This window comes from Balaenoptera musculus, chromosome 1 (assembly GCF_009873245.2).
Source record: "Balaenoptera musculus isolate JJ_BM4_2016_0621 chromosome 1, mBalMus1.pri.v3, whole genome shotgun sequence".
In the NCBI taxonomy this organism is placed as follows: domain Eukaryota; kingdom Metazoa; phylum Chordata; class Mammalia; order Artiodactyla; family Balaenopteridae; genus Balaenoptera; species Balaenoptera musculus.
In genome coordinates, this window is record NC_045785.1 from 31,469,618 (window position 1) to 31,491,312 (window position 21,695).

A 21,695-nucleotide genomic window follows, 5' to 3' on the forward strand; every position below is an offset into this window, starting at 1 on the left:
TGTCCTCCCCCTTCATCTGCTTTATCATTTAAAATAAAGTGTGAGTGTCAAATATTTGCAAAACAAAGCATCGGTGTAACAGCCCAGTTTTCAAATGTATTTGGGAAGCACAGTGCTGGTGCACTTTGGAGTGAAAATGAAACATGGTATTAAATTCCTTGATATAAAGTAGGCACAATTTTATTAGCAGGAAATAATCTAAATATAAGTAATAAAAAATCAACACTTAATATGTCATAGATAGATAGTTAATGCATGCTGTCAAACTAAATCTGATGAAATATTTCCAAGTTTTTTGGTTAATATTCATTTGATACATCTTTACCCTCTTTCTAAGTAGGAGTTAGCAAAGACAACTAAAATTTAAGTATTACCTTTATTTTTTTAGATAATTCCAAAAAATTTTAAATGTCGGTCCAAAAACAACCCAGTTGGATTTTAGCTTTGAAAAATCTCACACCAGCTTGCAGTATCCTCGTGTGTTACTAGAGGACAGAGCAGACTGAGAAAGACACTCCCACTTCAGCCCGAGTTACCTCTCCCTTCCCTTTCAAGTTAACTCTCTTCCCAGAGAGTAGAGATGCTGAAATAGCTGGGTTTATTCTAAATCAATTATTTTCAAATTGTTGTGACCATGACCTACAGTAAGAAATAATTTACATAACACACATAAATCAAATAGTACTTATCCTTATTACACGTGATGTGTACTGAAATTTTTGTTTGTAAAGGGATTTTCACAATCCCTTCAGCTGCGTTCACAACCACTAATGGGTTGCAATCCAAAGTTTGAAAAACATTTTTCTAAATGACTTCTATTTTTTGAGCAGTTTTTTAATTGATTCATGTTTCTTCCTCCTAGAGTATCTTTAAAGCACACCTATGTGATTAAAGGGTTAATTTAGTCAGGATTTTAGCCTGTTTTAAAAAGTGGTTGGCATCTCACATACTATATCATGGGCGTGTAAAATGGTATGCAACTTTGGAGGCATTTATCAATGAAAATGTAAAGTCTTCACCCAGTAAATCCACTTCTAGGAATTTACCTGCAAAAAGAATCACACAAATGCAAAAAGATAGGTGTGAAAGAACATCCCTTACAGCATTATTTTGAAATGTGAAAAGCTGTAATCACCCGAGATTTCTTTTCAATTAAGGATTAAATGTCGGGATACAGCTATATAGAGCGTGATGTGGAGCACCTGAAAAGACTGAGCTGGATTTCTGTGTACTGCCATGAGTAGATAGGATACTTTATGTTAAGATGCAGAACAATATAAGGGTAGTTCCATTTTTATAGCATTACTATTGGTAGAATTTTGAATACACATAGAAAATGTCTGAAAGGATGTATATGAAACTGTTAACAGATACTAAATTGGCAACTTTGACTTCCTATTTTTCAATTTTGAATTTTATTTAATATTCATTATTTTTGAGATCGGGGGAAAAAATAAAGATAAAATATGAAAGGAAAACTCTTGTGGCCAAATGGAAGATGTGTTCTTAGTAAATATTGATAAATGAAGATCCCCTGAACCAAATACCAGTAATTGTTTTAAAAAAAAAAAACATTTAAGGTCCATAGATTCCACTCCCAAAGTTCTTACCACTAGAACATTCATGAAATAGCCTCCCATCAGAGCATAGACTCCTCCTGAAGCACCCACAAGAGATTTGAGTGGGTCAAAGATGGAGCTGGCAAGAGAGCCTAAAGAAATAAAACACAAAGAATCAGATATGACTATAAAAATCATGAAGGATAAATCTTTCTAATCTAAGGTAAAAGTTGGGGAAGCTTGGACAATTATATTAACAAACAACAAATTCACTTTGTCCCTTCCATACTAGAAAAGTATAGCTATGTGGGCTAACTCCCTCAATTTTTATGAAATATTAAATGTTCAATATGAAGACAGTATAACGGTGACAAAAACACAGGCTCTGGAGCCAGAATAACCAACTGTGACTTGAGCAAGTTTCTTAATGTCTCTGTGCCTTAGTTTCCCTGTCTACAAAATGGGGGTACTAATAGAACTTACCTCAATGGGTTGTCAGGAGAAGTAAATGAGTTTATATGTGCATCATGCTTAGAACACTCTGTGACATGTATTTTATACTTGTTAGCCATTGTTTCAAAATATCCTACATGTTCAGCCAAAACTATCAAAATACCTGAGACATTCCAACATTTTATTATCTAAAGGCTAGCTTTCTCATGGAGTCAAGATGTGGTCTCAGAATCCTTCTTAACATACTATTCAGTCACATTCACCAGGCAAGATGAAACCTATTTGCTAACCCAATCTTATATTGCCTGAACCAAAACAAGACTTTAGAACCACCTTATGAAACTCTGAGGTGTTCTCTCTGTACTGCTTAGTTCTATTACTCATTCTCTTGCCTTCAAGGCCCTCCTTCATTCCTTAGAATACAATACAATACAATACCTACTTTATGCAAAAAAGACAAAGTGTCTGACCTTAGGAATCTTACAAATGGATGAGCAAACGGTTATCATAAAATGCAGAATATAACAACTACTATGATTTTTTTTAATGTAATAAATTTGCCATGGAAGCATTTAGGGAAGAATGACTTTCTCAGCAGAGAGGTGGAAGCCCTGCTACTCTGAGAGGAGGGAGACAGCATTTTGGTTAAACTCTGAAGACCCTTTAAGATTGGACAGGGAAAACAAGGGGGAAGAAGGTCAGGACTTGGGGATCTGGAATAGCAAAGACATAGAAACAAAGTTATATGGATGACTGAAGATCAGTGAGAAGTAGTCCATTAGGATTAAAGCAGTGGTTTTCAAATGTTAACCTACAAACTAGGGCTAGGGTGGTTGTGTCTTAATCATGAGAAATTTATTTTTAAAATACAGATGTCCACTTCTGGCCACAGAGAAGTAACAAGGATAAAATTTTTCCTCCTGCTTGAAACAGCTGAAAGCAGTGGACAAAATACACGAAACAATGGTCTTCAAGATACTGGACATCAGATAACAAAGGACAGTGAATCCTGAGAAACAAGAAATAAATAAGATGAGTTGACTAATTGCCCAGCTTACTGCCTTGAGAGAGACTGTAGGCTGCAGTACATGAAGGGGGAACATAGGCAGATCACAGTAAACTTTAAGTTGATGAGACAGAGTCTAGAGTCTAGGTCCATATAGATCCAGGCAGCTAGAGTTCAGACTGCTTCCAAGTAACTTAACTGAGTTACAGAACAAATCTAAGGAATGTTTATAGGAATATAATAATATCCACCATCCAAAGATAAAATGTCTAGCATCCAGACAAAAATTGTCAGACATGCAAAGAAGCAGGAAAATATGACACATAATGAAGAGAAAAAAATTCAATTAAAACCTAACAAAACTGGGAATTCCCTAGCGGTCCAGTGGTTAGAACTCCAGGCTCTCACTGCTGAGGGCCTGGGTTCAATCCCTGGTTGGGGAACTAAGATCCCACAAGCCATGTGGCACAGCCAGAAAACAAAAAACAAAAACAAACAGACAAAGAAACCTACCAAAACTAAAAAAAGAGTTACCATATATGATACAGCAATCCCATTCCTAGGCAAATATCTGGAGAAAACTACAACTTGAAAACATACCTGCACTGCAATGTTCACTGCAGCACTAGTTACAATAGCCAAGACATGGAAGCAACCTAAATGTCCATCAACAGATGAATGGATAAAGAAGATGAGGTAAAAAAAAAAAAAAAAAAAAAAGAAGTGGTATACATACACAGTGGAATAGTACTCAGCCATAAAAAAAGAATGAAAACAGTGCCATTTGCAGCAACATGGATGGACATAGAAATTATCATACTAAGTGAAGTAAGCCAGACAGAGAAAGACAAATATAATATGATATCACTTATATGTGGAATCTTTTTTTTTAACATCTTTATTGGAGTATAATTGCTTTACAATGGTGTGTTAGTTTCTGCTTTATATGGAATCTTTAAAAAATGATACAAATGAACTTATTTTCAATAGAGAAATAGACACACAGGCATAGAAAACAAATTTATGGTTATCAAAAGGGAAGGGGGGAGGGATAAATTAGGAGTTTGAGATTAACATATACACACTATTATATATAAAATAGATAACCAACAAGGACCTACTATATAGCACAGGGAAATATACTCAATATCTAGTAGTAACCTATAAGGGAAAAGAATCTGGAAAAAATAAAAATATATGTATATATCTGAATCACTTTGCTGTACACCTGAAACTAACACAATATTGTAAATCAACTATACTTCAATTTAAAAAAAAAAATTAAAACTACCAAAACTGACACAGGTGTAAGATTTAGCAAGTAAGGGCAATAAATAATTATTACAACTATATTCTATATGTTCAAAAGTTAAATAGCACTATATAAGAAATGAAACAGGCTCAAATCAAACTTCTAAAGATGAAAACTATAATGTCTAAAATGAAAACATAAACTTGTTCAGTTGATTGGCTGATTAGACATTTCAGAAGAAAAGATTAGTGAACATGAAGACATGGCAATAAAACTATCCAAAATAAAACACACAGAGAAGAATATTTTTTAAAATGCATACAGCATTAATGAGCTATAGGTCAATTTCAAGCAGTCTTCTGATATGTATAATAATAAATACATAATTGGAGTCCCCAGAAAAGAGGAATGAAAGCAGATACAGAAAAAAATACTTGAAGAAATTATGGCCAAAGTTTTTCCAAAGTTTTATGAAAACTATAAACCCACAGATCCAAGAACCTCAACAAATCCCAAACACAAGAGACGTGAAGAAAAGCACACCAAGGCATAACAAAATCACATTCTCAAAACAGTTAAAAGTCTTAAAAGCATCCAGAACAAAAAGACATGCTTCATACTGAGAAACAAAGATAAGGATGACAACAGATTTCTCATTGGAAACAATGCAAATGAGAAAACAACACTAGAGCAACATTTTAAAGTACTGAAAGAAAAATACTGTCAAGATAGAATTCCAAACCTAATAAAATATATTACAAAAATGAAGGCAAAGTAAAGATTTTTTTTTCAGACATACAGAGGCTGGAAGAATTGATGACGAACAGACTCATGCTAAAAGAAATGTTAAAGGAAATCCTCAGGAAGACAAAAAAAGATATCAGATGGAAATATGGAGCTACACAAAGGAATGAAGAGCATTAGAAATGGTAAGGACGTGGGCAAATATACAAGATTTTGTTATTATTTAAATCTCTTTAGAAGTTCATTGTTTAACAGTTAAACTATTAGACTAACTACTAGGAATAATAAGTGAATTTATCAAGGTTGGAGGATACAAGATCAATATACAAAAAATCAACTGTATTTCTATGTAATAGCAATGAAAAATTAGAAGTAGAAATTTTAAAAATAGTACCATTTACAGTACATCAAAAATATGAAATATAGAAATAAATCTGACCCAAAAAATGTACAAGACCTAAACACTGAAAACTAAAAAAGATGTTGAAAGGAATTTTGAAAGACCTAAATAAATAGAAGTCCATACCTTGTTCATGGGTTGGAAGACTCCGACGTTGTTAAAATGTCAATTCTCCCCAAGTTGATCTAAAGATTCATTGCAATCCAAATCAAAATCCCAGTAGACTTTTTTGTAGAAATTGACAAACTGATTCTAAAGTTCACATGGAAATGCAAAGGACCTAGAATAACCAAACCAACTTTGAAAAAGAGCAGAGTTGGAGCACTGGCACATCCCAATTTCAAGACTTAATAGAAAACTACAGTAATCAAGACAGTATGGTATTGGTGTAAAGATATACAAATATATGAGGGAAACACAACAGAAAGTCCAGAAATAAACTCACATATATATGGACAACTGATTTTGACAAGATGCAAAGGCAATTCAGTAAAGAAAGGATTGTCTTCTCAACCAATGATGCTGGAACAGTTAGACATTTACATTCAAAAAAGTGACACTTCAATCCATATCTTGCACCATGTATAAAAATGGATCGTATACCTAGATGTAAAGCCTAAGATTATAAAACTTCTAGAACAAAACACAGAGAAAATCTTTGTGACCTTGGGCTAGGCAAAATTTCTTAAATATGACACTAAAAGCATAATTCCTAAAATTTAAAAACTGATAAATTATACTTAATCAAAATTCAAAAATTTGACTCTTCAGAAGATACTGTTAAGAGAATGAAAAGGCAAGCAACAGACTAGAAGGCAATATTTGTAAGTCACATATGTGATAAAGAACTTGTAATAGGGACTTCCCTGGTGGCACAGTGGCTAAGAATCCACCTGACAATGCAGGGGACAAGGGTTCAATCCCTGGTCCGGGAAGATCCCACATGCCGCAAAGCAACTAAGCCCGTGTGCCACAACTACTGAGCCTGTGCTCTAGAGCCCACGAGCCTACGTGCCACAACTACTGAAGCCCACGTACTCTAGGGCCTGCATGCCACAACTACTGAGCCCGCATGCTGCAACTACTGAAGAGCAAGTGCCTAGAGCCCATGCTCTGCAAGAAGAGAAGCTACCACAATGAGAAGCCCACGTACTGCAACGAAGAGTAGCCCCCCACTCGCCGCAACTAGAGAAAGCCCACATGCAGCAATGAAGACCCAACGCAGCCAAAAAAAAAAAAAAAGATATTGTAATAATAATATATAATAAGGAATGTAAAGGAATGCAATTCAATTTTTTTTTAATTTGGTTGCGCTGGGTCTTAGTTGAGGCAGGCGGGCTCCTTAGTTGCAGCATGTGGGCTTCCTTAGTTGTGGCAGGCAAACACTTAGTTGTGGCATGCATGTGGGACCTAGTTCTCTGACCAGGGATCGAACCCAGGCCCCCTGCATTGGGAGCACAGAGTCTTAACCACTGCACCACCAGGAAGTCCCCGTAATTCAATTTTTAAATGGGCAAAAGATTTAAACAGATACTTTACTGAAGAAGATATATGGATAGCAACTGAGCACATTAAAAGATATTCACCATCATTCTCATTAGGAAATGCAAATTTAAACCCAATGAGATACCTTTATATACCCAACAGACTGGCTAAAATTAAAAGACTGACCATACCAAGTGTTGATGAGTATATGGAGGAACTGGAACTTATGGTGGGGATGTAAAATGGTACCACTTTGTTACCATGCGACCTAATAATTCCACTCATAGGTATATACACAAGAGATCCACACAAAAACTTGTACACAAATGTTTATAGCAGTATTATTAATAAGAGCCAAAAAGTGTAAACAACCCAAATGTCCACCAAATGGTGAATGGATGAAGAAAATGTGGTATATCCATACAATGGAATGTGGTCCAGCAATAAAAAGGAATGAAGTACTTATACACGCTCCAACATGGATGAAGGATGAAAACATTATGCTAAGTGGAAAAAAAAGTCAAAAAAGATCATATTTTATGATTCCATTTATATGAAATGTGCAGAATGGGTAAATCTAAAGAGACAGAAAGTAGATTAGTGGTTGTCTAAGGCTGGGGAAGGGATTTGGGGTGAGGAGTGGGGAGTGACTGCTAATGGGCACAGGGTTTCTTTGGGGCACAAAAATATTCTAAATTTAGATTGTGATAAAGGGTGCATAACCCTGTAAATTAATTAAAAAACATTGAATTATACAGTTTAAATGGGTGAACTGTATGGCATATGAATTATATCTCAGTAAAGCTATTTTAAAAGTTTGGTACTTTCTTAAAAGTTAAAAGTAACCCCATGATAGAATCCAGCCATTCTATTCCTAGGTATTTACCGAAGAGAACTGAAAACATTTGTCCACACGAAGACTGTACACCAGTGTTCATAGTAGCGTCATCTGTAATAGCCCCAAACTGGAAACAACCCAAACAAACAACAAACAACAAACAACCCTGTTGTTTGTCCATCAACAGGAGAATGGATAAACAAATTGCTGTATATTCCCACCATGAAATACTACTCAGCAACAAAAAGGAATCAACTATTCATACACACAGCAACATGGACAAACCTCAGAATAATTATGCTGAATAACAGAAGTGACAAAAAAAAAAAGAATACTCCATGATTCCATTTATATAAAATTCTAGAAAATACACCTGAACCTATGATAATCAGTGGTTGCCAGGGGAAGGTGAGGGAGGGACAGAGAGAGGCAGGAAGGTGAGATTCCAACAGGTTACTGGAAACTGGGGGGGGGGGGCGGGGAGTAACGTTCATTACCTTGACTGTGGTGATAGTTTCATGGTTATATACACATATCAAAACATCAGCAGTTATTATATGTCAATTATACCTCACTAACCAGAAAAACAAAAGAACACAGATCCTAGGGCCATGGTCTCAGAGATTCTGATTCAGTAGATCTGGGTGGGATCTGAATAACTTTAGCTGTAACAAGCTCTCTAGGTGCTTCTGACCGTCAGTCAGGTTGGGGGACCCTGAGCGGAGTGCAGGCCGGCGCTCCTCAATCTTTACTAGTCACCTGTGGATTTGTTCAAATGCAAGTTAGTAGGTCTGGTGTGGGGCTCAAAATTCTGCGTTTCAACAAGGTCCCAGTTGATACCAATACTGCTAATTCAAGACCACGCTTTGCCAGGAGCAAGGGTAGGGAAACTAAAATGATGTTACATATGAAGGAATCTAGGAAAAAAGCAAAGCAATGGGAGAAATGGATGAAAGCGGTCAAAAGGTAAAAATAAAGTATTACTGCTTCCCTCATTTAAAAAAAAAAAAAAGCAAAGCAAGAAAGACACTGAGCAGGAAGAAACCTTCAGAGGTGATAGATATGTTTACAGCATAGAATGTGGTGATGAGTTCACAGGTGTATATTTATGTCCAAATTCATCAAGTTGTATAAATATGTACAAAATTTTGTATGTCAATCACACCTCAAAAGTGATTTTAAAAAAGTTTTACGTCGTCTCCCTCTAACCTCTTCATACATAATTTCTTTTTTTAAAACATAATAAAGAAGTTTATTCTTCCTTAAAAAAGAAGAAGGAGAAGGAGGAGAAGAAGAAGAAGAAGAAAAGAATGAAAGGCAGTGGAGCCAGACAGTGGAGGGTAACGCAGAGCAATCTTGGACATTTCAGCTTTCTATCGGCCACTGTAAATGTTTTAGGAAGGGTGTAATATGATCTAATCTGTGTTTGAGGAAGGTGACCAGCAGCAGGTGAAGGAGAGACTGGCATGGCAAAGAGATACCTGCCAAAAGTTATTGCAAAAATAGGCAGAGGATGGGAACAGGTTATTCACGTTCTCTCCTCTCTCTCTACTCTGAAACTGGGGCAAAGCTGATTCCACAGGTTGAAATCAAGCTGTGAGAGAAACAGGTATAGATGCTGGAGCCAGGAAATACAGGTGTGTGCAGGAACAGAAGGAGGAGGTGGAAGAACAGGATCCACAAAGGTAGGAGGGAAGTAGGATGGGGAGCTGCATCGCTAAGCCTGGCCAAGCCTATCTCTTTACCATGTCTCACGATGGTTTCCTGCTCTCTGTCCCCGCTGCTCTGGGAAGCAGGCACTGTTGTGATGGGTAAAATTTTGAGCACCACCATGGGTCAGATGGTGTCCCCCACCCCCCCGCCAAATATGTTGAAGTCCTAACCCCCCAGCACCTCGGAATGTGACCTTATGTAGAAATAGGATTGTTGCAGATGTGACTGGTTAAGACGAGGTCATATTGGAGTATGGTGGGCCCCTAAACCAACATGACTGTGTCCTTATAAGAGGAGGAGACAGGGACACATGAAGGGAGAACGCCATATGACAATGGAGGCAGAGGTTGAAATGCTGCAGCTGCAAGGCAAGGGACTCCAAAGACTGATGGCCACCACCAGAAGCCAGGCAGAGGCAAGGACAGAGTCTCCCACATAGGTTCCGGAGGGAGCACGGCCCTTGACATCTGGATTCAGACTTCTAGCCTCCAGAACTGTGAGATAATGCAGTTCTACTGTTTTAAGCCATCCAGTCTGTGGCAGCCCTAGGAAACTAATACAACTACCCACTGCAGTATAGGTAAATTCGCTTACAAATTACATGTATATATACCACTGCAGTATAGATATATTCACTTATAAATTACATGTATATGTACCACTACATGTATATGTGTTTAAAAACACAAAAACAGAATTTTAAAGGATGGGATATATTGGTTACACAATATTTTTAAATTATTTTTACTTCATTAATGATATAAAAAATTCTTATCAGGCAATAAAAAGACATGGAGGAAACTTAAATGCATATTACTAAGTGAAACCAATCTGAAAAGGCTACATACTGTATGATTCCAATTATATGACATTCCAATTATATGACATTCTGGAAAAGGAAAACGATGGAGACAGTAAAAAGATCAGTGGTTGCCAGGGGTTGGGGGATGGGGAAGGATGAATGGGTGGATCATAGAGGATTTTTAGGATAGTGCAGTTACTCTGTATGATACTGTGATGATAGATACATGTCAGTATACATTTGTCCAAAACCATAGACTGTACAATACCAAGGGTGAACCCTAGATTTCATGGACTTTGGTTGATTGTGATACATCAATGCAGGTTAATCAGTTGTAACGAGTGTACCATTCTGTTGATAATGGAGGGGGCTGTGCCTGTGTGGGGGCAGGGGATGAATGGGAAATCTCGATAGCATCCTCTCAGTTTTGCTGTGAACCCCAAACTGCTCTAAAAAATAGTCTTTAAAAAGAAGATCTTTCAGTGAGCAGTGTTATTAAATAAGCTTCATTATTTTTAAAAATCCTGGTTAAATATCATGACACAGAAATGCAAAGATATACTTCTAAGTTCAATTATTTTCCATGGAAGTTTTCTCTTAATCACTGTCATTACCAAAATATAAAATTTAAAAACAATGTCCAGTTTCAAATGGAAGAATTGCGTCATTGCCTATACTTATTCCAAATATGCAAAACTTTTGTTGTCATGTGGCGATTAATTCCCACCTTCCCTAACATCAGTCATTTGTTCTTGCAAACTAATCAGAAAGTGTTACAGTCAATAAGTTTAAAAACCCACTAGAACTCTTCACTGAGAAATTTTAAATCAATTGAGAAAATTGTTTCCTGGCTTTTTAAGTGTGAACTTGTGAGAGTTATTGCATCTTCTTCAGGAGCAAAATCACATAATGATGGAATGATTTCCATTGACCAGTTTTCAAAATGCCCCTTTCATAGCATGAGTATTTTTGGAAAAGTAGTTACATTATCACTCCTTAAGAGAAATATACTGTTATGTCTTTGAAGAGACATATTTTGTGTTTGTCTTTTCAGCAACATCTGTTAAGTAGCTTACTACTGAAAGCTTTTTGTTATCGCAGAAAAAAAAGAAAATTAGACACCCATCTTTATGTAAAAGAAAAATGCATAAAGTAATCTTTAAAATGAGCAAAAAGTGAGAGGAATCCCTCTCACTGATTTCAGGACTTATTATATAGCTACAGTGGTACTGACTATGTGGTATTGGTGGAGGGGTAGACACATTGATCAATGAAACAAAAAGGAGAACCCAGAAATTGTTCCACAAAACTACAGCCAACCGATTTTTGACAAAGGTATAAAAGCAACTCAGTGAAGGAAGAATAGTCTTTTCAACAGGTTATTCCAGAGTATTTGGATATCCATAGGCAAATAAACAAACAAAAAGAAAATCTAAACATCACACTTTATACAAAAACTAACCAACTCAAACGGATCACATACTTAAATGTAAAGTGCAAAACATAACTTCAGAAGATAAGATAGGAGAAAATATTCAAAACTTAGGGCTCGGTGAGGAGTTCTTAGACATGACACCAAAAGCTCGATTCATAAAAGGAAAACTTGATAAACTGGACTTCATTAAAATTAAAAACTTTTGCTCTGTGAAAGACCCTGTTAAGACAATGAAAACACAAGCTACAGACTGAAAGAGAATATCTGTAAACTACATATTTGATAAAGGACTGGGATCTGGAATATATGAAGAACTCTCAAAATTCAACAGTTAAAAAAAATCTAATTATTTAGATAGTGGGCAAAAGACATGAACAGACATTTCACTGAAGAGGATACACAGATGGCAAATAAGCCCATGAAGAGATGTTCAACATCATTAGCCATTAGAGAAATGCAAATTAAGACCATGATGAGATCACACACGTGCGAGCACAGCTAAAATTAAAAATAGTGACAGGGACTTCCCTGGTGGTGCAGTGGTTAAGAATCCGCCTGCCAATGCAGCGGACACGGGTTCGAGCCATGGTCCGGGAAGATCCCACATGCCACGGAACAACTACGCCCGTGCACCACAACTACTGAGTCAGTGTGCTGCAACTACTGAAGCCCGCGTGCCTACAGCCCGTGCTCTGCAACAAGAGAAGCCACCGCAATGACAAGCCTGCACACCACAACAAAGAGTAGCCCTGCTCGTGGCAACTAGAGAAAGCCCGCGAGCAGCAGCGAAGACCCAACCCAGCCAAAAATATTAATTAATTAATTAATTAATTAATTAATTAAAAATAGTGACAAATGGTGGTGAGGATGCAGAAAACTGAATCACTTATACAAACCTGGGAGGAAAGTAAAATGAAACAGCCATTCTGGAAAACATTTTGGCTGGTTCTTAAAAAACTGAATATACAACTACCATACAACCCAACCAACTTGCTCTTGGATGTTTATCCTAGAGAAATGAAAACTCATGTTCACAAAACTGTACTTATGTTTGCAAAAACCTGTACACAAATGTTTATAGCAACTTTATTTGTAATAGCCCAAAACTGGAATGTCCTCCAGTGAGTGAAGGATTAAACTTGTGGTGGTTTTCCATCCACACCATGGAATACTACTCAGCAATAAAAATGAACTATTGAAACATGCAGCAACCTACATGAATTTCCAGAGAGTTATGCTGAGCGAAGAAGGCTAATCCTAAATGGCTATATACTGTATTATGCTATTTATATAACATTCTTGAAGTGAGAAAATGATAGACACAGAACAGATTAGTGGTTGCCAGGGGTAAAGGAACATGTAAGGGGTGGGAGAGAAGAGGGTATGGCTGTAAAAATGCAACTGTGAGGAATCTTTGTGGTGTTGGAAATATTTTGTACTTTGTATCAGTGTAGATATCCTGATTAGGATACTGTACTATAGTTTTGCAAGCTGTTACCATTGTGGGTAACTGGTTAAAGGGTACATGGGACCTCTAGATACTTAATTTCTTACAGTGTAAATCTATAATTATCTCAAAATAAAAAGTTTAATTTTTTAAAGTTTCTAATAAATAAATGGATAGATAGGAGTTCTGATATTTTCTGCCCACACCCTAATGAATCATCTTTGGCACACCCTGTATGAGAGATCATTGGCATATGCTGCTAGGCCCAGGGGGATAGTCCCTACCCAGTCTTTGGGTCCCTTTAGCTGTTCTCAACATTCTCTTGAAGTTATCTTTCTTAAATGCAATCTTGATCACCTTGTTTCCCCAAATCATTAGTCTTGACAAATAAGGACCTTCTGGCTTTAGTCCTTTATCCAATATATACACCTGAACACCAAACTACTCAGTTTCCAATGGCGCAAAACCCTGTGTGACTGTGACGTACCTGAGAATGGGCATAAAGACCTCTCTATACCCTTATCTTATCTCTAATTAACGTATTTCCTAACTTATCAGGTACCCTAGCACATATGAGGAATGCAACAAATCTTGATTTAAATGTTTATTACCTTTGTTTATTACCTCCTAAGAGTCCAGAGGTGTTGATTCTGTGTTGCATTCAGAACACTAACCTGCGATCACTCCTGCCAGGTACACCAGCCCCACGCGGAGGCCTTTGTGGACCATTTCCAAGGGAATACCCAAAACGAGCTGCATAACAAGATTCCCCAGGATGTGCTGAACTCTGCAGAGACAAACACAGTTGTCAAACATTTTGACTAGCCCAGGCAGTTATTTCCTTGGGAGATTAACAGGCATTGATGTGTTGTTTCTAGTTAAGAACTTGCTTAACTTGAATTCCACTTTCCAATTTTTTTAGGCGACTTTTTTAAAAAATAAAATCTTACATGAAGCTTCAATATGTAAAGCAGATAAAAGGACATTTTAGAAGTACACTTTTGTTTTTTGTTTTGGCCACACTGTGAGGCACGTGGGATCTTAGTGCCCGGATTAGGGATCGAACCCGTGCCCCCTGCAGTGGAAGTGCGGAGTCTCAACCGCTGCACCGCCAGGGAAGCCCCAGAAGTATACATTTATTTTATAAGCTCTGTTTTACAACAATTACTGATAATGTCAAACAAAGAGCAATGAGGCTTCTTTAAGGAAAATAAGCTTGCAGTTACGGGGTTTAGATGACAACTGCCATCATATGTCAGCTTCAACATCTGCTTTTGTGTTGGTTGCACAGTAGTACTGAGAAAATACTAATTCACTCATGTTGAGTCTAAATGTCAATAGATTTTTTTTGGGGGGCTGCGTTGGGTCTTTGTTGCTGAGCGCGGGCTTTCTCTAGTTGCGGGGAGCGGGGGCTACTCCTCCTTGCGGTGCGTGAGCTTCTCATTGCGGTGGCTTCTCTTGTTGCGGAGCACGGGCTCTAGGTTCCCAGGCTTCAGTAGTTGTGGCTCGCGGGCTCTAGAGCGCAGGCAAAGTAGTTGTGGTGCATGGCCTTAGTTGCTCCGCGGCAGGTGGGATCTTCCCAGACCAGGGCTCGAACCCGTGTTCCCTGCATTTGCAGGCGGATTCTTAACCACTGTGCTACCAGGGAAGCCCCGAAATTTCAATAGATTTTTAAACAACCTTCAGGATGTTTAAAAATCCTGAAAACAACCTTCAGGATAGTCTTTAATGAAACAGAGATGGGAAGAGAAACTTCATTCCCAGTTCTACATTAAAGAGGTTTTTTTTTCAAGTTTACCAGAATGAAAAAAAAAAAGTTTACCTAGGAACAATAGCTAAAGTTGGTATCTCCCATGTACCATAATTTGCACATAACATTTTTGAGTACAGATGATTTTTATTATACTTTTTAAATTGGGAAAAATATTTTTAAGTGAAATTCACATTATTTTACTTGTCAAACCCCACAAGCATCTCTGGAGAATCTCTGAATGTAATTTAGCAAATTCCCACATTACAGTAATCCTTAATTTACTTGCCATGTAGCACAATGCTTTATTTTTTTTTTAAGAGATTTTGGGTTAAACCAAAAAGTTAAAAAATAACACAGGTGTTGAATCTTCCACAAAGTGCAGCCGCTTTCATATTAGTTTTAGGGATTGTGTTTTTGCATTCTAATTTACTTAACAGATATCCAGCAGACCATTGAAGAGGTTCTCTGGGCAAACCCTACAGAACAGATTACTTACCTTTAGGTGACATGTGCATCCAGCCACAACTATCACTGTACAAGCCATCTTCAAAGACATGTGAGAGGTAACACATAATTCAGCACAGAACAGTCTAGCCAGGACAGTTATACCAATCTTATGGAGGCCTCAGACATAAACAGGTTTTTGAAATATGTGCACCTTGTGAATTGGAACAAGAAGTTCAAAGAAAGCTATCCCATCCTGTCCTCTGGGAACAGTGTGAGGACAAAGTGACTAATAGCACGAAACCGCAAAGAATCACCCCAAGCACTCTTTCCGCTGCTCAACAGCTAGAGTAGAAGTGGCATAATGCTGAGATCCTATCATATACCCAGAAGAGAAATACTAATTTTTGTCATCCAAATTCTATGCACCCTTCAAGGTCCAACTTGAATGCATGTCATCTGTGAAGCCATCCCCATCCTGATCATCCCCTTTTTCTGTTTATATTTCTGTAGTTAATCCAACATCCATTTCTTTATCCCTTGTCTACCTCCTCTAGTGAGGGTAGAAGAGCTGGTATTGATTTTCCCAATCTCTCTTAGCTAGGGGTAGCCAGGTCACGTAGTCCTGGCCAATGAGACTCAGGTAGGAACACTGCTAGGAGACTTTTAAGAGAGCCTCTATCGAAACAAAAGGGATAGATGTCACCAGTACCTGGTACTACCTCTTCCCCCTTCCTGCTTTGAATGCAGAGCTACAGCAGCCAACTTGCAACCATGACAGAAAGGCGAAGGGAAAAGCAGAGATGTCAGCACAGGATCGAGTCTTGGCTTCATTAAACAGATGAACCAACCAGCTACCGCTGGGCTTCTTATATGGGCAAAAGATTTACCTACATTTGTTTAAGCCCCTGTTATATTTTCTTGTCACTTGCATCCAAAAGCATCCCTAATTTATACAACCCATATGTGACATGTCCTACACAGCCTTGCAAATTCTTTTTGAGTGTCTTACTATATGTGTCAGACGCTGTAAAAATTGTTAAAAGCATTGTCTCATTTAATCACAGCAACCTTATGAGGTAGGTACTATTACCCCATTTTAGAGATGTGGAAACTGAGGCACAAAGAGGTTAAATAATTACAGTATACTGTAATACTATACTGCCTTGCATTACTATTTAACTGACTGTTACCCCTTATAATTTTAAAGTCTTTGAGTGCAGAAGCCACATTTGCTTCAAACATACTTGTTAAATGGAAAACTAAAGTGTGGAAGTATCCACAGAAATGGAGCAATTGGTGATTTTGTCCCTAACTTGTCAAGCCTCTGAGCCCTGTGTCCTGCCATGGATCCCTATTTAGCCACTGGCCAGAGTTATCTTTCAAGGTCCAGGGCTGGGTAGGTTGCATACATGAAGTTGGCCTCATCTGACACCCCAGGAGTCCACCAGAGAGGAGGGGCCAGCAGCAAGCTGCTCACTGTCTGCAGTGGGCATGGTGAATCACGGATTCTGAGCAAGGTCATTGAAGGCTGTTAGCATTTAAGAAACTGTAAGCAGAGACTTCCCTGGTGGCACAGTGGTTAAGAATCCGCCTGCCAATGCAGGGGACGTGGGTTCGAGCCCTGGTCCAGGAAGATCCCACATGCCGCAGAGCAACTAAGCCCATGCGCCACAAATACTGAGCCTGCGCTCTAGAGCCCGTGAGCCACAACTACTGAAGCCTGTGCACCTGGAGCCCGTGCTCCTCAACAAGAGAAGCCACAGCAATGAGAAGTCCGCTCACCACAACAAAGAGTAGCCCCCACTCGCCGCCACTAGAGAAAGCCCACGGGCAGCAACAAAGACCCAATGCAGCCAAAAATAAATAAATAATTTTTTTAAAAAAACTGTAAGCAAAAATGGCAGGCTCTACATCACCTATTGCTTGTATTATTCTAAATGAACATTATTATACACTCATCGAAATGCTCATGAATTAATTTTTTAAGTGTTTGGCAGAGGTGGGGAGGATGGCACTGATGATTCACATTTTCAAAAGAACATTTAACAACATCACACAGCTTGAGGAACACACTTTTGGTTTGGTAACGATTTCTCTTCTCATTAATATTCCTACAGACATACCAATATTAGGCAGTTACAATGCAATACAAAGTACACTGGACCTAGAGTTAGCACTAATGGGTTGAGATCCTCACTCTACAACTTAGCTGTGTGACACGGAGCAAGAGTCTACATCCCATAAGCCTCAGACACGAAACAGCAAGAGTAATACATGCCTCCTAGGGTTGCCATGAGGATCAAACAAGATTATGGACGTGAAAGTGCCTGATCAATAATAAAGCACCGAACAAATGCTCTGGGTTACAATGACTTATAGTCACCTCTGACATCAGTGACTTAACTGTCAGTCCTTACCCAGCATGCACCAGCATGTATGAGATAAACCTCCAGGCTTCCTCCCTCTTCTCAGGACTGTAGATAAAGGGACTCTCCAAGATGCCCGTGTCCAAGGTGATCCACTGTTCCTGCGGCTTCCACACAGCATAGTAAATAAACACTGCCAGCTGACAGGGAGGGGCAGACACAGACGTTAACCACACCTTCTGCAGAGAGAGGCCCCATTAAAGTCCACGGGCACTACCTCTGTTTCAAACAATTAGCTCTCAAGAGGGCCACTCCCTAGCATGTGCTCAGAAGATGACAGGAATTCAATTCCCTGCCATATATCTGACCATACAACTGTGGGCACTTCCTCCAGCGATTAGGAGCAGCTGTAGACCAAACTGCAAAGAAGAATCTTTCGAACCCACTTTCCTCTCTTAAATACCCACTGCCCTCATCTTCCCAAACTCACTATTTGGTCGTTCATTTACAACTTAAGATGAAATTAAGTCACTGCTGGTTTCTGAAGAATAGAGGAGGGAAAGGGAAAAATAGTAACTTTACAGTGGAGAAACCTGGCAAATACGACCTTAACCAAGTGATGAAGGTTAATGTCACAGGGATGTCATGTGGATGTCCCCTATCCTCTGCTCCCTGACGTGATCTGATGAGAAGCGTACTTCACTTCTGTGGTCTTCCTCCCTCAAACCCATAACTTCAGTCTAATCACGAGAAAAACATCAGACAAACCCAGATTGGGGGACATTCTACAGGATACCTGACCAGTACTCCTCAAGACTATCAAAGCCATGGAAAGCAAAGACTGAAACTGGGAAGTGGACTTCGCCTCCCCAGGAGCGGTACGTCCGTGCACGAGCCTCACGGCTCTGCGGCAGCAGCACAGGGCAGCGGAGCCCGAGGGGTAGGGTTACGGGCAGGGGTAGGAGCAGGGGCAGGGGCGGGGCGGCTGCCGCCACGGCCGGGAGTCAAGGCACATTCGACGCCATCGTGATGGCGGATGAGAGGTTTCACGGGGAAGGGTATCAGGAAGGCTATGAAGAGGGAAGTAGTTTGGGTATGATTGAAGGAAGGCAGCATGGCACGTTTCATGGAGCTAAAATCGGATCTGAGATCAGGTGCTACCAAGGTTTCGCTTTTGCTCGGAGATGTCTCCTGCACAGTTGCTCCACTGAGAAAGACAGCAAATAGGTGAAGGTCTTAGACTCGCTGATTGCAATGATTCAGAAATTCCCTTATGATGACCCTACTTATGATAAACTTCACGAAGACTTAGACAAAATTAGAGGGAAATTTAAGCAGCTTTGTTCATTACTAAACGTTCAGCCCGACTTTAAAATTAGTACGGAAGGTTCTGGACTTTCATTTTGATGACAGACGAACAGACAAAACATCAAGGAACAGATGTTCGTATGTTAAGTGTTTAAAAATGTGATTAAAGGCAAAACAATGATGGGGGATTCAGTGTTTTGCAGGGAGGGTTCCAGCTTGGCCGGTGAAAGGGCTTCCTTCCCCCGAGGTCTGCTTGCATCGCCTCGGTGCCCCCCACAGGGCCCCTCCGCACAAGCCCGTCCTTTGTTGGGCCCTGTCTGCTCTGCAGTCTGAACACAGCCCTGGCAGAGCCCTAGCCGGGCTGCTGTCTCTGATCCAGGGTCCAGGCCGTTGGCTCACGGTTTCTCGCCACCCGGCAGGCCTGGCTGGATATAGACTCGGGTTGGCTCTGGATAGGATAAACCTCCCATTTATCCCCCCAGGCTTTGGTCAGTGCTCAGAGGGACAGTTTTTTTAAAAATGAGAGCCACAGGGTTGACACGAAGCAGGTTAATGGGAAAGAGTGATGGGTACTGTGACATTTATTGACCCTTGAGATGCGCCAGTGCTGTGACCTGCTTCTCATGTTTTATTTAGTCCCTTCAGGAGCCCATGAGGTGGGCGTTATTCCTGTTTTATAGTCGAGGAAACGGAGCCCCAAGAGACTGCCTGGTCCAAAGGCAGCGGGCGGCAGAGTTGGGAATCCAACCCCCATCTCCTGGTGCCCGCTCTGGAACCTGCGGTCGCACCCACAGGCTTGGGGTCCCTGCCCGCAGATCCCCACTGTGCCCCGTGGAGCCCTGGGGTGTCGTCTGTGGCCATGGACGTGGGCGTCTGGCTGAGAGGAGGAAAGGCCAGCCCTGTCCCCAGGGAGCCCAGACGTGCTCTTCCTGTGTCCCCGGGTGGATGGGGCTCTGTAGCATCAAAAATGGTCAAGGGGAGGGGATTTTAAGGCCACCGCTCTATGTGCAGAAACTTTGGAGCCTTACTGCAGTCTTCCTTTTAGTGTGAGTCCTCTGTCTTCTGCCTGGACTTAAAGGCATCGTCTATACATGGTGAGGTCCCGGCAGGCCAGTCCCCCGTGAGATGCGTGACTCCCGGGCATTTCTCTGCAAGTGATGGCCCGTGTCCAGGCCCCTCGGGCACCCCGGCCAGAGCCCTCTCCCCACCCGCTACTGGCCCAGGGAGCAGATCTGGAAGCCGTGAGTGAAATTAGCACACGGGTAGCCGTGAATCCACTCCAGATTTCAAAATCATTCCAGAGCATCTGGGTAGACTGTGCTCCCCTGGCAGCTGCTGGGGGGGTCTCTGCAGGGCCTGGGACGCTGGCCCTCACCATGTGCCGAGGAGGAAGAAACGGCTTCTAGTTGTTGGAGGACAAGACTCCGCCTTTATCCTGCTCGGCCGTCTTATATGTGTCTTGCTGTAGGTTCCTGGCCTGCAGTCCCAACCTCAGTTCTGCGGAGCCCAGGGCTGGGCACACAGCCTCAGATGTGCCTTCGTACAGACACCAGCAGCGCTCATCTCTGGCTGGTGGGATGAAAGGGCTTTTGTTGTCATTTTCCTGGGTGGATTTTTGTGTTTCCTAAACTATCTGTTTGGACAATGTATTATTTTTATAATTGGAGAAAAAATAAACAACATATTTTAAAGCAAAAAAAAAAAAAGACTGAGAAACTGTCACAGATCAGAGTAAACTGGGGGGAATGTGAAAACTAAATGCAGCATGATACCCTGGGTTCGAGGGTACAAGAGGGACAGAAAGAGGACACTACTGGAAAAATTGGTAAAAGCCAAATTAAGCCTGGAGTTTAGTTATTACTAATATACTAATATGAGTTTCTTAGTTTTGACAAATGTACTATGGAAATATAAGATATTAGCAATGGGAGAAATTGTGTGAGGGATATACAGGAACTCTCTGTACTATCTCTGCAAATTTTCTGTAATGCTAAAGTTATTCCAAAATAAAAAATTTGTTTTAAAAAAGAATTTCTTTTTTTTTTGGCCATGCCATGTGGCTTATGGGATCTTATTTCCCCAACCAGGGATCAAACCCAGGCCCCTGGTAGTGAAAGCGTTGAGTCCTAACCACTGGACTGCGAGGGAATTCCCAAATTTGTTCAAAAATTTTTAATTAGGGAATTCTCTGGCGGTCCAGTGGTAAAGAATCCACCTTCCAATGCAAGGGACGTGGGTTTGATCCCTGGTTGGGGAACTAAGATCCCACATGCCGTGGGGCAACTAAGCCCGTGCGCCACAACTAGAGAGAAGCCCGCACGGTGCAACAAAAAAAAAGATCTTGCATGCCGCAACTAAGACCCAACGCAGCCCCAAAATTTAATTAAATAAATAAAATAAATTTTTTTTAAAAATGGCTTTTGGCCTTCAACTGTAATTCTTACCCCCAGGTCTCCAGTCCTGGCCTACCCTGTAGATTTTAAACTTGCCAAGCCTCCACAATTACATGAGCCAATTCCTTAAAATAAATCAATCTCTCTCTCTCCATATACATGTGTATGTAGATAGATGATAGATGATAGATAGATAGATAGATAGATAGATGATAGATAGATAGATAATGTGTGTGTGTATGAGGGTGTATACATCCTATTGGTTCTGCTTATTTAAAGAATCCTGACTAATAC

The 21,695-nt window shown here is 40.0% G+C and overlaps 1 protein-coding gene and 1 pseudogene across 1 annotated transcript in view; one reads left to right on the top strand and one right to left on the bottom strand.

Moving 5' to 3' along the window:
- RHBDL2 (rhomboid like 2) overlaps positions 1-21,695 on the bottom strand; it is a 53,540-nt gene that overhangs the window by 5,828 nt on the left and 26,017 nt on the right. The window contains exons 3-5 of the mRNA XM_036849654.1: positions 17,752-17,900; positions 13,809-13,921; positions 1,611-1,711 (exon numbers count right to left, since the gene is read on the bottom strand). Coding sequence (XP_036705549.1) covers positions 1,611-1,711; positions 13,809-13,921; positions 17,752-17,900 — 363 coding nt within the window. The remainder of the gene's footprint in view (positions 1-1,610; positions 1,712-13,808; positions 13,922-17,751; positions 17,901-21,695) is intronic.
- On the top strand, positions 18,034-19,107 carry LOC118899757 (annotated as a pseudogene).